This window comes from Mobula hypostoma, chromosome 23, assembly GCF_963921235.1.
Source record: "Mobula hypostoma chromosome 23, sMobHyp1.1, whole genome shotgun sequence".
Lineage (NCBI taxonomy): Eukaryota > Metazoa > Chordata > Chondrichthyes > Myliobatiformes > Myliobatidae > Mobula > Mobula hypostoma.
Window position 1 is genome coordinate 16,222,644 of NC_086119.1, and position 14,486 is coordinate 16,237,129.

The window sequence follows — 14,486 nt, forward strand, 5'->3', positions numbered from 1 at the left end:
AGAAATTAATACCCATCACACAGGAATAAGGAAGGAACTCTCTCCCTCCGTTCACAGGTTCAATGCATACTTAGAGACACTGAGGTTTTTGTGAAGTCACTGTTAAAACGTGACAGCCTCCTACAGACACGCATTGCTGAAATGATTAAAAACTATTTGTTTTATTTTGTTGGTGCTGGATGGGGGAGAAATGGGGGGATACTGCACCACTGGCACCTGCATTCCCCAGTGCTGTCCCAGAGTACCAGCTGAACCTGTCAAGCTTATGGTGTTCAAGCACGGCGAGGTACTAATATGATGAACAACTTCCTTCCAGTGGCACCACAGGCATGTAGGTATGGACAACAGATGGAATATGCACTCAGTGCCCACCTCCTCTACCTAATAAAGTGGCCACTGAGTGCACGGTCATGGTCTTCTGCAGCTGTAGCCCATCCACTCCAAGGTTCAGTGGGTTGTGCAATCAGAGATGTTCTTCTGCACACCACTGTTGTAACACATGATTGTTTGAGTTACTGTTGCCTTCCGGTCAGCTTGAACGAGTCTGGCCACTCTCTGCTGACCTCTCTCATTAACAAACACAAGAAAATCTGCAGATTTTCAAAGCAATATGATGAAACATCAACTGTTTACACTTTTCCATAATGCTGCCCGGCCTGCTGAGTTCCTCTAGCATTTGTTTTTATCCACAGCACTGCCGCTCACTGGATGTTTTGTTTTTTGCACCATTCTCTGTAAACTCTAGAGACTTGATCGTGAAAATTCCAGGAGAGCAGCAGCCTTTGAAATAGTCAAACCACCCCCTCTGGCACCAAGAGTAACTTCACAGTCAAAAGTCACTTATATCACATTCCTTCCCCATCCTGATGTTTGGTCTGAACAACAACTGAACCTCTTGACCATGTCTGCATGCTTTTATGCATTGAGTTGCTGCCACATTAACGAGCAGATGCACGTGTACCTAACAAAGTAGCCATTGAGTGTAAATTATACAAGGTACTGAAGAGGCAGAAAAAAACTGTCAATACTCATGCTATTTTAAAAGGGGATATGGATGGTTGATTGAAAATTAAATAACACAGAGTCATTCCATTTGCTTTTTAATTGTCCATTTTAATTCCCTATGTAAACTTGAGTCTCAGTACCACTACAATCATTTCAGTGAAAACAATACAGAACTATGGGGCTACACATAACTCATGACACTAACAAGTTCAGTAAAACAAATTGCTAACCCAAGCCATCCATGCACGTAGAGTGGTACAGTGATGCTAGAAAGTTTGTGAACCCTATAGATTTTTATCTACTTCTGCATAAATATGACCTAAAGTGTGATCAGATCTTCACACAAGTCCTAAAACCAGATAAAGGGAGCCCAATTAAATTAAGTAACACAAAAACATTATAGTTGTGCATTTATTTATTGAGAAAATGATCCAATGCTACATGTATTTGTTGCTGAACCTCTGGGGTAATGCTTTCTACAAAGCTATTTGGAGTCAGGTGTTCCAATCAATGAGATGAGATTGGAGGTGTGGGTTGTAGAGGAGCCCTGCTCTATAAAAAAGACACAAAGTCAGGCTGCTGACAGAGTCTGCTCTTCTCAAGAAAGACCTGTTTATGTCCACTATGCCTCAAACAAAACAACTTTCAGAGGACCTTAGAAGAATTGTAGGGATGCATGAAGCTGGAAAAGGCTACAAAAACATTTCTAAAGACTTAAGTGTTCATCAGTCCACAGTAAGAGAAACTGTCTACAAATGGAGGAAATTCAATACTGTTGCTACTCTCCCGAGGAGTGGGCATCTGGCAAAGATCACACCAAGAGCACAACGTGTAATACTGAAGGAGGTGAAAAACCACCCGAGGCTAACAGCAAAAGATCTGCAGAAATCTCTAGAACTTGTTAAAGTCTCAATTCAATGTGTTCACTATAAGAAAAACACTAAACAAGAATAGTAAAACGCAAACACGAGGAAATCTGCAGATGCTGGAATTTCAAGCAACACACATAAAAGTTGCTGGTGAACGCAGCAGGCCAGGCAGCATCTCTAGGAAGAGGTAGGTACAGTCGATGTTTCGGGCCGAGACCCTTCGTCAGGACTAACTGAAAGAAGAGTTAGTCCTGACAAAGGGTCACAGCCCGAAACATCGACTGTACCTCTTCCTAGAGATGCTGCCTGGCCTGCTGCATTCACCAGCAACTTTTATGTGTGTTGCTTGAAATTCCAGCATCTGCAGATTTCCTCATGTTAACAGAATGGAATTCGTGTTTTGGAATGGCCGAGTGAAAGTACTGACCTTAATCCTATAAAATGTTGTGGAAGGTCCAGAAGCAAGCAATTCATGCAAGGAAGCTCACCAACATCCCAGAGCTGAAGCAGTTTTGCAAGGAAGAATGGCCTAAACTTCCTCCAAGCTGATGTGCAGGACTGATCCAACAGTTAACAGAAACGTTTGATTGAAGTTATTGCTGCATCAGTTACTGAAGGCAAAAGTTCACATACTTTTTCCAATACATGTAATATTGGTTCATTTTTCTCCATAAATAAATAACAGGTATAATTTTTTTTGTGTTATTTAGTTTTAGGACTTGCGTGAAGATCTGATCACATCTATGCAGAAATAGAGAAAATTATACAGGGTTCACAAACTTTCTAGCACCACTGTAGCTGACTCTCTTTATTAGATGAGCTCTCTCAATAAAATGAGCTATGCTTGTGTCACTGAGTCATGAACAGGTGCACTTAGTGTTAAAATTTGTTGCACGTATGCATTTCCAACATCTACACAACAGCAGTTACATGGCCAAGCCCGTCCCCTAGTGGTGGCTTGCTGTTCTCCAAATGGATGCTTGACAGGATGAGTCAATAAAGACTGCACATTAAGTACAACTGCCGACTAGAAGGAAGGCGATTGGCTAATCCTCCTGTCACTCAACACTAGTGACCATTCTGCTGACACTAACGGAGACTGATTTAATAACCATAACAGTTAAATTTTTCACCACACTTACTGGGAGAAATTTTAGTTCCTGCTTATTCTGCTCCTTATTTCTGCTCTAGGAGTAAATTGACTCTTTTGTTAATAAGGCCATAAGACACAGGAGCAAAATTAGGCCATTTGGCCCATCGAGTCTGTTCTGCCATCCGATCATGGTTCATTTATTGTCCCTCTCAACCTTCTCCCCATAACCTTTAAGAATCAAGAATCTGTCTCCCATAACCATACTAATCAAGAATCCATCAACCTCCACTTAAAATATACCCAATGACTAGGCCTCCACAGCTGTATGTGGCAATGAATTACACAGATTAATATGCTCTGGGTAAAGAACTTTCTCTTCATCTTTGCTCTAAAGGGATTTCCTTGTAATCTGAGACTGTGCCCTTTGGTCCTAGACTGCCTCACTATAGGAAACATCCTCTCCACATCCACTCTATCTAGACCTTTCAATCTACAATAGGTTTCAATGAGATTTACCCACACCCCTACCCCCCATTATTCTAAACCTCAACGAGTACAGGTCTAGGCCATCTAATAATCCTCACCCTTCTCACCCTTTCATTCCCGGAATAATTATTATAAACCTTCTCCAAATAATCTAAATAATGAAATCAGCTAATAATCACAAACACCTGACTGTCCAGCCTGCTCAGCGGATGGCGCAGCATAACCAATAAATATTTTAATACACCGGCCTATCCTGAGTGGCCAGGGTTCTCAAACTCAAAGCAAAAGGAATCAGATCGTAACAAGCTTGGAGGGGGCAATAGTCCTCATCCATCTGCTAATGACACAAGTTGTGTGGTAAATAGTGGCCAGAACACTCAAAAAAAAAAGAAAAAAAAAACATGCAGATGCTGCAAACCTGGAATAAAAACAGAAAATATTGGTAATATTCAGCTGGTCAGTCAGTATCTGTGGAGAGTAACAAAGTCCATTGATCCACAATGTACCAATATTAAAGCCCTAGCGATAACCAATTGGGGTTCACTTCCCACCACTGTCAGATTTTGTAGGTTTCCTTTGGATGCTCCAGTTCCCTCCCACATTCCAAAGACGTATGGTTAGGGTTAGAGTATTGTGGGCATGCTGTGTTGGCAACAGAAACATGGCCACACTTGCAGGTTGCCTAGCACAACCCCAGAACGCACAGAGTCAAATCCTCACTCGATTTGACACAAACACTTTGCACTGTAAGTTTTGATACATGTGACAAATAAAGTTAATCATTTTTTAAATCTAATCTCCAGCAGTAATTATATTGATCAATAGAGGAGCAGGCTGGAGGGAAGTGGTGTCCCACCCCCGAACCTGTCTTGTTATGTACTGTGTTTCTCTCCATACATCCTCCCTGACCTGCTGATTATTTGCAGGACTTTGTTTTGTTGTAGGCACCGCCAGTTATAGCCTAACTCCTCTTCAAAACAATACCGATCTATTTTCCAGGCAAGGCCTCAGTTTAAAGTTCAGGATGGAAGACAGTTCCCTGACAGTGCTGCACTCCACCAGCACAGCGTTGAGCTACCTCCCTGGAGTTTTGTGCTCAAGTCTCTGGACTGGAACTCACAGCCCACTGTCATGGAGGCAGGAGTCTTTCTCAGTGAGCCACGGCCAATACGTTTCCAGGAGGAAGTTCCCGATTTCCTCATTAGTAAATCAAAGTCACGCAGCCTCAATGCCAACTGCAGATTCATTTAACCTGAGTGACCCTTGGAGAAAGCAGTGTCCCACGGGCTCAGCTTTGAGAATGGGAGGAGGATTTAAAAGGGACAGAATGGCAAAGCAACAGGTTTCACCTCATCTTAGTCCAGGTATTGCAGCCACCTTAGGCAGGATGACGAGCTCCACCCACAGCAAGGAAAGTATTAGAAGTTGGTAATATAGACCTCACTTACCCGCTGCAATTAACCAAGGCTGCAACCAGTCTAATCTCTGCCACCTCCAGCACCAGGCCAAGTGCTTTCTCCCTCCCACTGGGTCCCAGGACTCTCAGCATCCCATCTACCCCTCATTCCCCAACTCATTCCTCTGAGACCCCATCTTCCTCCCACCCCTTTGCCTGAACACTCAAACATTCCCTTCTTCTCTGACCCCTCCAACTCTCTACCTTCGCCCGGCCCTACCTCTTATCCCTGCTGTCTTCACCATTCCCGCCATCCTTCCCCTCTCTGAGGCGGAATGTTCGGTCCTCCGCAAGCGCCTTACCTTTGTCCCCTTACGACTACCCCTCAGTGAGTTCCGCACCCGCTCTTCTTCCATCGCCTCCGTCTCCGAGCCACCTGTCTTAGCAAGAGCTCCCCCACCCTGCACCACATTCCCCTTCATCCATCTCCAACCCTCCTCCTCTTCTTGGACACCCCGCTCCGGTTTACTGCCTACTCTGGATCTTTTCATCACTAGTTGACAATGAGACATCAACCGCTTGACCTCAACACTCCTCCCTCCTGTCTGAAGCTTACCCCCTCTGAATGCACTGCCCTCCACTCCCAACCTTAGCATCAAACCCACAGACAGCAGCTCTCAGACACCTCATCTTACAGACCCCTTGAAATTAAGATAAATAGCTGACTGATGGTCAAGGCTCACTCGATGGACCATATGGCTCATTTCCTCCCTGTATCTCTCAACAGTTCTCTGACTAAAGCTCCTGCCTCAAGGTCAGAATGTTGTGGGTTCAAATTCATTCCAAGACCGAGCATGGTCCACAGGGTGAAAGCACCCTGATTATTAGAGCTTGTGCCTTCCAGATGGAACTTTAAACTGAGGCTCGACTTTCCAGTTCCTGGGACTCAAGTGGATGCCGTATTCCCAATGGGAAGAGGACTGATGAGTGGTTCTGGTGTCCTGGTCAACATTCCTCCCCGGGCAAGACAATAATTGGATGATTTGCCTCCTTTGCTCTTTGTAGGTCCCTGCTGTGCACACTCTCTGCTCTGTTTTAGTCTATAGCCATTCGTTTTAAGCAGTTTACTGGCTGCGGAACGCATTAGGTGATTCCAAGAACACAAAGAACCTGTATTAACACAGGTTCCTTCACTCCTTAGCAGCTGCAGTATTCTTTGAAGTGCTCAATATGGTTTCTTCTGCAGGAGAGATAAAAGAAAGATCATTGCACATGACAATAGCCATTATCATATCAGTAATAGAATGCTTTAAAAGTGTTAAATTATCTTTATATTAACTTCTACTTTGTCAGGACTTGAGTTTTATGGAAAGGTTGAATAGGTTGGGACTTTAGGATCTAGAGTGTAAGGGAATGAGGGGAGATTTGATAGAGGTATACAAAATTATGAGGGGTATGGATAGGGTAAATGCAAGCAGGAGGTTGGGTGAGACTACAACTAGAGGTCACGGGTTAAGGGTGAAAGGTGAAATGTTCAAGGGGAACATCTTCACTCTGAGGTTGGTGAGAGTGTGGAACGATCAGGCAGTGGAAGTGGTGGATGTGGGTTTGATTTCAACATTAAATGAAATTTGGATAGGTACATGGATGGCTGGGCTATGGTTCAGGTGCAGGTCAATGGGAGCAGGCAGATTAATAGTTGCACAGACTGAAAGGGCCAACTGGCTTGTTTCTGTGCTGTAGTTTTCTACGACTCTGTGGCTCTTGGTTTAATTTTATTGGTTCAACACAAGCCAAACTCTAGCCCATGTTTCATGTTAGTAAACGAACTAGTTTCACCCTCACGCATCCCTCCCCAGAACAACTGTGAAACACTTACCTGCTCCAAAATCCAAGGAACCCTCCTCAGTGGGCACACTCAGAGACACACTAACTGATCCAGGTCCTCCTTCACCCGCCAACTACCTTAAACCACCCCCACACCGCCCCAGAACACTAACTTCAAATCCTCCTTGACAACACAAACACCTACGTCAGGATGCTGTTAATCCACTATAGCTCGGCATTTAACACCATCATTCCCACAATCCTGATTGAGAAGTTGCAGAACCTGGGCCTCTGTACCTCCCTCTGCAAATGGATCCTCGACTTCCTAATCGGAAGACAATAATCTGTGTGGATAACATATTCTCTTCGCTGATGATCAACACTGGTGCACCTCAGGGGTGTGTGCTTAGCCCACTGCTCTACTCTCTCTATACCCATGACTGTGTGGCTAGGCATAGCTCAAATACCATCTATAAATTTGCTGATGATACAACCATTGTTGGTAGAATCTCAGGTGGTGACGAGAGGGCGTACAGGAGTGAGACATGCCAACTAGTGGAGTGGTGTCACAGCAACAACCTGGCACTCAATGTCAGTAAGATCAAAAAGCTGATTGTGGACTTCAGGAAGGGTAAGACGAAGGAACACACACCAATCCTCATAGAAGGCAAAACAATGACTGTACTTCACTGGGAGTTTGAAGAGATTTGGCATGTCAACAAATACACTCAAAAATTTCTATAGTTGTACTGAGGAGAGCATTCTGACAGGCTGCATCACTGTCTGGTATGTTGGGGGTGGGGGGGGGGGTAGAACTACTGTACAGGACCGAAAGAAGCTGCAGAGGGTGGTAAATTTAGTCAGCTCCATCTTGGGTAGCAGCCTACAAAGTACCCAAGACATCTTCAGGGAGCGGTGTCTCAGAAAGGCAGCGTCCATTACTAGGGACCTCCAGCACCCAGGGCATGCCCTTTTCTCACTGTTACCATCAGGTAGGAGGTACAGAAGCCTGAAGGCACACACTCAGTGATTCAGGAACAGCTTCTTCCCCTCTGCCATCTGATTCCTAAATGGACATTGAACCCGTGAACACTACCTCACTGTTTTAATATGTATTATTTCTGGTTTTGCATGATTTTAATCTATTCAATATACATATACTGTAATTGATTTATTTATTTATTTACTTACTTACTTACTTCTTCTATATTATGTATTGCATTGAACTGCTGCTAAGTTAACAAATTTCACGTCACATGCCGGTGATAATAAACCTGATTCTGATTCTGATTAATAAGGTTACTATGGACTGGCCCCAGCCTCATCTACAGCCATGGAGCCACAGAGAGGTACAGCCCAGAAACAGGCCCTTCGGTCCATCGAGTCTCTGCCCACCATCAACCACCCATTTATAATAATCCTACATTAATCCCCCACATACCTATCAGCTCCTCCCCGGATTTTACAACTGACCTGCACACTGGGGGCAATTGATAACGGCCACTTAACCTATCAACCCACAGGTCTTTGAAATGTGAGAGGAGATCACATGGACGTAAGGAGAGCATGCAAACTGCACACAGACAGCATCCATGGGCAGGATTGAGCACAGCTCTCTGGCATTGTGAAGTGAGGCTGAGGCTCAACTCACTGCACCTCTTCCCACAATCAGTTCCTGTGTTGCAGACTGGTACACTCCCCCCAACCTCTCGTCCACTTTTTACTTCCCCCACCCCACCCCCATAATGACAGACCCATCAGCCAGTTAGGTGTTTCCGAATGAAGCTGCTCTCTTAGACCATGAGACACAGGTAGAGTTAGGCCACTCTGCCCAGTGAGTCCGCTCCGTCATTCCATCACAACTGACTTATTTCCCTTCTCAACACCATTCTCCTGTCTTCTCCCTGTAACCTTTGACGCCCTGACTAATCAAAAACCTATCAACCTCTCTGCCTTAACGAATTGGCCTGCTCGGCCGCCTGTGGCAATGAATTCCACAGATTCACCGCCCCTGGCTCAAGAAATTCCTCCTCATCTGTGTCCTACATGGATGTCCCTCTAATCTGAGGCTGTGCTCTCTGGTCCTAGACTCTCCCACTACAGGAAACATCCTCTCCACACCCACTCTACCGTGGCCTTTCAACCCCCCTCTTCTTCCGACACCCTGCTCTGGATCTTTTCATCTCTAATTGCCGATGAGATTATCAACAGTCTCAACCTTAGCACTGTCAACTCCTATTCGAAGCTTAGGCCTTTAAAGGCACTTCCCTCCACTCTCTCCGCACGAGTCCAACCTTACCATCAAACCAACGAACAGGGGCGGGGGGGGGGTGCTGGTGTCACCTGGCAGACTGACCTTGACCTCACATCAAGCCAGATACCCAACCATGAAAAAGTGAGCAAAGCTCATGAAATCATTCGACAACAAGAATCTGTCAGAGAAAGAATGCAGCTATATTGCCCAATAAGTTACAAGATCCGGTCAAATTACAGTTTTGTACAGTTTTCCTAAATGAAACTTTGTAGTATTAAAATTCAACATTCCTCTTACCTTGCTTTTAACCATAACTGCAAAACAAAGGGTAGAGAGTCGTTAGAATTCACATTAGCACACGCACATCATACAGTCAACTTAACACAAGAGATTCTGCAGATCCTGAGCAACACACACAAAATGCTGGAAAAGAATCAGCAGGTCAGGCAGCATCCATGGAGGGATGCTGAGAAACATCCAGGGATGTGCTGGGACACAGCATCAGTGAAGTAACATAGGGTCATCAGGTGTTTCGGGTCTTTGAACATCAGACCCCCTCGTCCAGGCGACCCAGCCAGGGTTGATCAGGCCCGGCTTGTGCCCCAGCAGCATTGGTCCACAGGTCACACCTCTTGACCCACAGCCATCTGGGGCTCGCTCAGCAGCCTCAGTGACAGGTCTTGATGGCTTTTTCCCTGCAGACCCTGTAATTCCAGGGAGAGAGTAGGTTCTGCACAGCGAGCAGACAGCAACACCTCTACACCCCACCTCTGTAGGCTCGCATCGTGCCCTCCACCCCTGTCTCTGGCACTACTATACCAGCTCCTGGTATTTGTAAATAAATATTCAATGCTTCTGGCTGAGACCCTCTTTCTGGGTCTCTCTGTCCTGATCAAAGACGCTTTGTCCTGATGAAAGGTCTTGACCTGAAACATCGACTGTTTAATTCCCTGCCAGACTTGCTGAGTTTCTCCAGCATTTGGTGTGTGGTTGATACAGTGAACTGACACATTTTCCACGCTGACATCGCTCAAAACTCATTTTCGTTTCCTTTTTTGAAAGTGAATCAGAACGTCACAAACGCTTGGGTGCTCTTCTCTGAGGATTAGTTGGATTTGTCACGTGCACATTGAAACACAGAGTGAAATGCATCGCTTGTGTGCTCTGGGCAGCCTGCAAGTGTCTCCACGCTCCTGGAGCCAACGGAGCACCCCCACAGTTTACTAACCCTAACTCGTACGTCTTTGGAACGTGGGAAGAAATGAAGCACCCAGAGGAAACCCACATGGTATTGGGGAGAATGTACATACTTACAGACAGCGGCAGGAAGCGAGCCCTGACTGGTCATCGCTAGCGCTGTACAGCAATTGCGCTGCTACGCCTCCACGTTAGAAGTGCAAACACACTGGTTATTACTAAACATCAGATACAGTCGTCTTGCTCAGAGCAACCCCCAGGCCAGGTCCATCAGAACGGCTAACCCTGCTGGGGTGACAGGGGCTCTCTGTGTTACCAGCTCAGCTCTGAGCTTTATCTTTGTCTTTCTCTAGCTGAGCCCGTCTCATGCAGAGCTTCAGTTCCTGGTGGGGTCCGCTAGCTTGGGTCAGAACAGGTTAGACCAGTCCTTTATATGGCTGTGGACCTAGTGTCATGTTCAACCAGACTGGATCACTGCAGCTGGTCTTACCCTGAGGGTTCCAGAATACATCCAGTTAACCAGGCACAACAGTGGGCTTGGAACCCACCCCCTTTACCCAGCCAGTACCTTACCACTGTATCAAAGCACCATCCGCACTTTTGGGCTCAGAAATCCCGTGACAAGTCATTCTTGCAAAACCTCATCTCAGAAATGTATGAAAGTTCTGATTTGTCACCTTAACCTGACTCATTCTGTCTGCAGTTCAATGGTGAAGATGGCCACAGACCAGGGGTTCCCAACCTCGGGCCCACAGGCCCCCTCGCTTCATGGTAGGGGTCCATGGCATAAGGAAGGTTGGGAACCCCTACCATAGAGCACAGAACAGTACAGCACAGGATCAGACCACCCCCTACAGCTCACGATAGAACACAGAACATAGAATAGTACAGTACAGTAAGGCCCTTCGGCCCACAATGTTGTGCCAACCCTCAAACCCTGCCTCCCATATAACCCCCCACCTTAAATTCCTCCATATACCTGTCTAGTAGTCTCTTAAACTTCACTAGTGTACCTGCCTCCACCACTGACTCAGGCAGTGCATTCCACGCACCAACCACTCTCTGAGTAAAAAACCTTCCTCTAATATCCCCCTTGAACTTCCCACCCCTTACCTTAAAGCCATGTCCTCTTGTATTGAGCAGTGGTGCCCTGGGGAAGAGGTGCTGGCTATCCACTCTATCTATTCCTCTTATTATCTTGTACACCTCTATCATGTCTCCTCTCATCCTCCTTCTCTCCAAAGAGTAAAGCCCTAGCTCCCTTAATCTCTGGTCGATGTTGTGAATTAAATTAGTAATCAAATACCTAACTATACTAATCCCTTCTGCCCACACACAGTGTCTAAATCAGTCCATTTCCTGCCCATTCGTGTGTCTATCTAAGAGCCTCGTGAATACTCCTATTGCATTTGCCTCCCCCATCACCCCCGGCAACGCATTCTGGGCACCTGCCACCCTCTGCGTAAAGAACTTGCCCCACACATCTCCCATGGGGGCAGCACAGTCGCATGGCAGTTAGCGTAGCAGACTACAGTGCCATCTGTAGGATCGGGGTTCCATTCCCAATGCTATCTGTCAGGAGTTTGCAGGCTCTCCTTGTGGGTTTCCCCCAGGTTCTCCATTTTCCTCTCTCGTTCCAAAAACGTACGAGTTTGGGTCATTGTGGGCAGGCTAAGTTGGCGCTGGAAGCATGGCTCGCAGGCTGCCCCCCAGCACATCTTGGACTGTGTTGGTCATTGCCACAAACAACGCATTTCACTGTATGTTTCAGTGTTTTGTCATACAACTTACTGGCAGTTCTCAAAACAAGGAATACAACTAAATACCTTATCTGTTAAAAAACAAACACGGTAAACCATCACTGCGAACAGTGGAGAGGTAAGCAAAGGCCCGGCTCGGTCGAGGATTGAAGTGAAATGAAGTGCAGACACTGGTAAACACAGTTACACACCCAGTTACAAAGCATTCAAATATGGAGATGGAATAATTGCACATTCTATCAAGAATGAAAATTCCTGCAAAAATAGGGGTAAGAAAATGGCAGTGTAGTGTACTAATTGTGAAAGGAGAAAAAGTAAAGTTGTTAAAACAAAAGAAAATCTTGTCTTTGTTGTTTGAACGTTATCAGCTTGAACTTTGCTTGACAAATAAAACTAATCTAATCATTTGAATTTACCCTCTCTCACCTAAATACATGCTCTCTGGTATTAAACATTTCAACCCTGGGAAAAAGATACTGACTGTCTACTCTTGGCTGTCTGACTTCCACCAGACTCCAATAATCCTGCTTGTAAGAAATAGCGAATTTCTCTGACAGCGAATCTTGACAGGCTGTCTGTCCAACGAGATCTATAAACTCATAGCATCGTAACAGCTTGTTCAAAGCTCAAGCTGTGAATCATTTATGCTTCAATTGAGGCTGTTTGCTCTATCCCATCGGGGCCTGTAGTGATGTCTGTATTTGTGAAACAAAACAGCATGGATTCTTTCAAAAGGAAATTAGGCAAATATGTGAATGAAAAAAAAATGCACTGGTAGAGATCCTGGAAGACAGAGAGAGGGCAATAGACCGGGAGAAAACATCAGCTTTGACCAGTTACAGCATTTATTCCTCTGCTCTATGTTTCAGAGGCATTTAAGACGGATACTGCTGGGTAATCAAAACTGACCAACGCATCACTGGCGCCAGCCCACCTGCCATCAAGGATCTATGCACAGAAAGGTGCTGGCAAAAAGGCCAGCAACGTCATGAAGGCTCCCACCCACCAAGGTGCACCTATCTTTTGCTGCGAGTGCACAAAGGAATTTAAACTGCGCACCAAACCTTGTCCCCCTCTACCTCGTTGGCACGCCAAGTATAATTCACGATCGTACTCAGTCACATTTCCTTTTCCGGTTTCTAACGCGGATGGTGTTGACCACGTTGAGTTTGCGATGATTTGCCTGCAGATTTTAGAACTGGCTTATTTATACTGTTCTTATTGAAGAAATTATCCCATGCGCACATGTTGTTGTCACTGGGCAAAAAAATTGCACAGCGTAAGATTTTTGCACACAGCGGTCATTACAAATTAGAGGCCACCCACCCTGCTTACCCCACTCCCATATACGTAGCAACCACCTGACTCAAAACCAGTTACTTTCCCCAAGCAGTAAGGCTGATCAACACCTCCACCCACTAACCCACTTTATCATCTCCTGTCAGACACCCTATGTACAGACACTCTGGGCCTAGCGTCACTCTATAAGGACACACAATCAATTTAAGTATATAAGCTATCTTATACATTTATATTTGTTTTTTATTATTCTACTCTTTTTCTTATTGTGTGTTTTTTTGCACTGCACTGTATCCGGAGTAGCAATTATTTTGTTTACACTTGTGTACTGGAAGTGACACTTGAACAATCTTGAATCTTGACATGAATGGGCAGAGAGTGGAGGGATATAGACCACGTGCAGGCAGATGGGGTAGGTTTAAACTGGCATCGTGGTTGGCACAGGCACTGTGGGCCACAAGGCCTGTTCCAAAGCAGTACTGTTCGAAGTTCCACTTTATTCAATAACTTCTTTACACTGGAACAATTCTCCAAATTAAGCACTTAGACAAGAACAAAAGAAATCAGAGCCGGAGTAGACATTCCCACATTCAGTCTGATCTGGTCTGGTCACTGGCTTTACCCCCGCCTGTTCCCCAAACCGAGGATTCCTCTCATAGTCAAACCATCTCAGCCTCGAACACACTCAATGACTCAGACCACTGGGTAAAGAATGGCAAAGTTTCACCACCCTCTTTGAGAGAAGAATCCCCTTCTTCTCATGCTTATATCTGAAATCTAGACTCTACCGTCAAAGGAATCAGCAACCCATCAAAGTTCAAAGTAAATTTATTATTAAAGTACGTCTGCTACCCTGAGATTCATCGTTTTGCAAGCATTCACAGTAGAACAAATAATTACAACAAAATCAATGAAAAACCAAGCACAAAGACTGACAAACAACCAATGTGTAAGAGAAGACAAGACGTGCAAATAGAAAATAATAAATAAATAGATAGATACTGAGAACATGAAGCCCCCTCAGAACTGTATATGTTCCCTTGAGATCACTTCATCTCTGCCAGCAGTTCCTAGGACCATGATGACATCGAACTGGTCTTTTAGAAAGGTTATACAATCGTGGAGCTGAAATCAGGTCCTCAAGAGATGGGCTCACCTCCTAACAGCAGAGAACACAAAACAGCGAGCACTCACCTTTGTTCAAGTAGATTAGGAAGACGATCAGAAGAACACATAAGAATAGGAAGAATGCCAACAATACAAAGGACTGTTCTATCTCGACTTGTGCTGAAGAGACAAG

The 14,486-nt window shown here is 45.2% G+C and overlaps 1 protein-coding gene across 2 annotated transcripts in view; it reads right to left on the minus strand.

The window, feature by feature from the left end:
* Positions 1-2,217: 2,217 nt before the first annotated feature.
* LOC134336762 (tapasin-like) overlaps positions 2,218-14,486 on the minus strand; it is a 32,974-nt gene continuing 20,705 nt past the window's right edge. For both annotated transcript variants that reach the window (XM_063031213.1, XM_063031212.1), the window contains exons 6-8: positions 14,381-14,473; positions 9,228-9,244; positions 2,218-6,089 (exon numbers count right to left, since the gene is read on the minus strand). In XM_063031213.1, the coding sequence (XP_062887283.1) occupies positions 6,075-6,089; positions 9,228-9,244; positions 14,381-14,473 (125 nt within the window). In that variant the 3' untranslated portion in view covers positions 2,218-6,074. The remainder of the gene's footprint in view (positions 6,090-9,227; positions 9,245-14,380; positions 14,474-14,486) is intronic.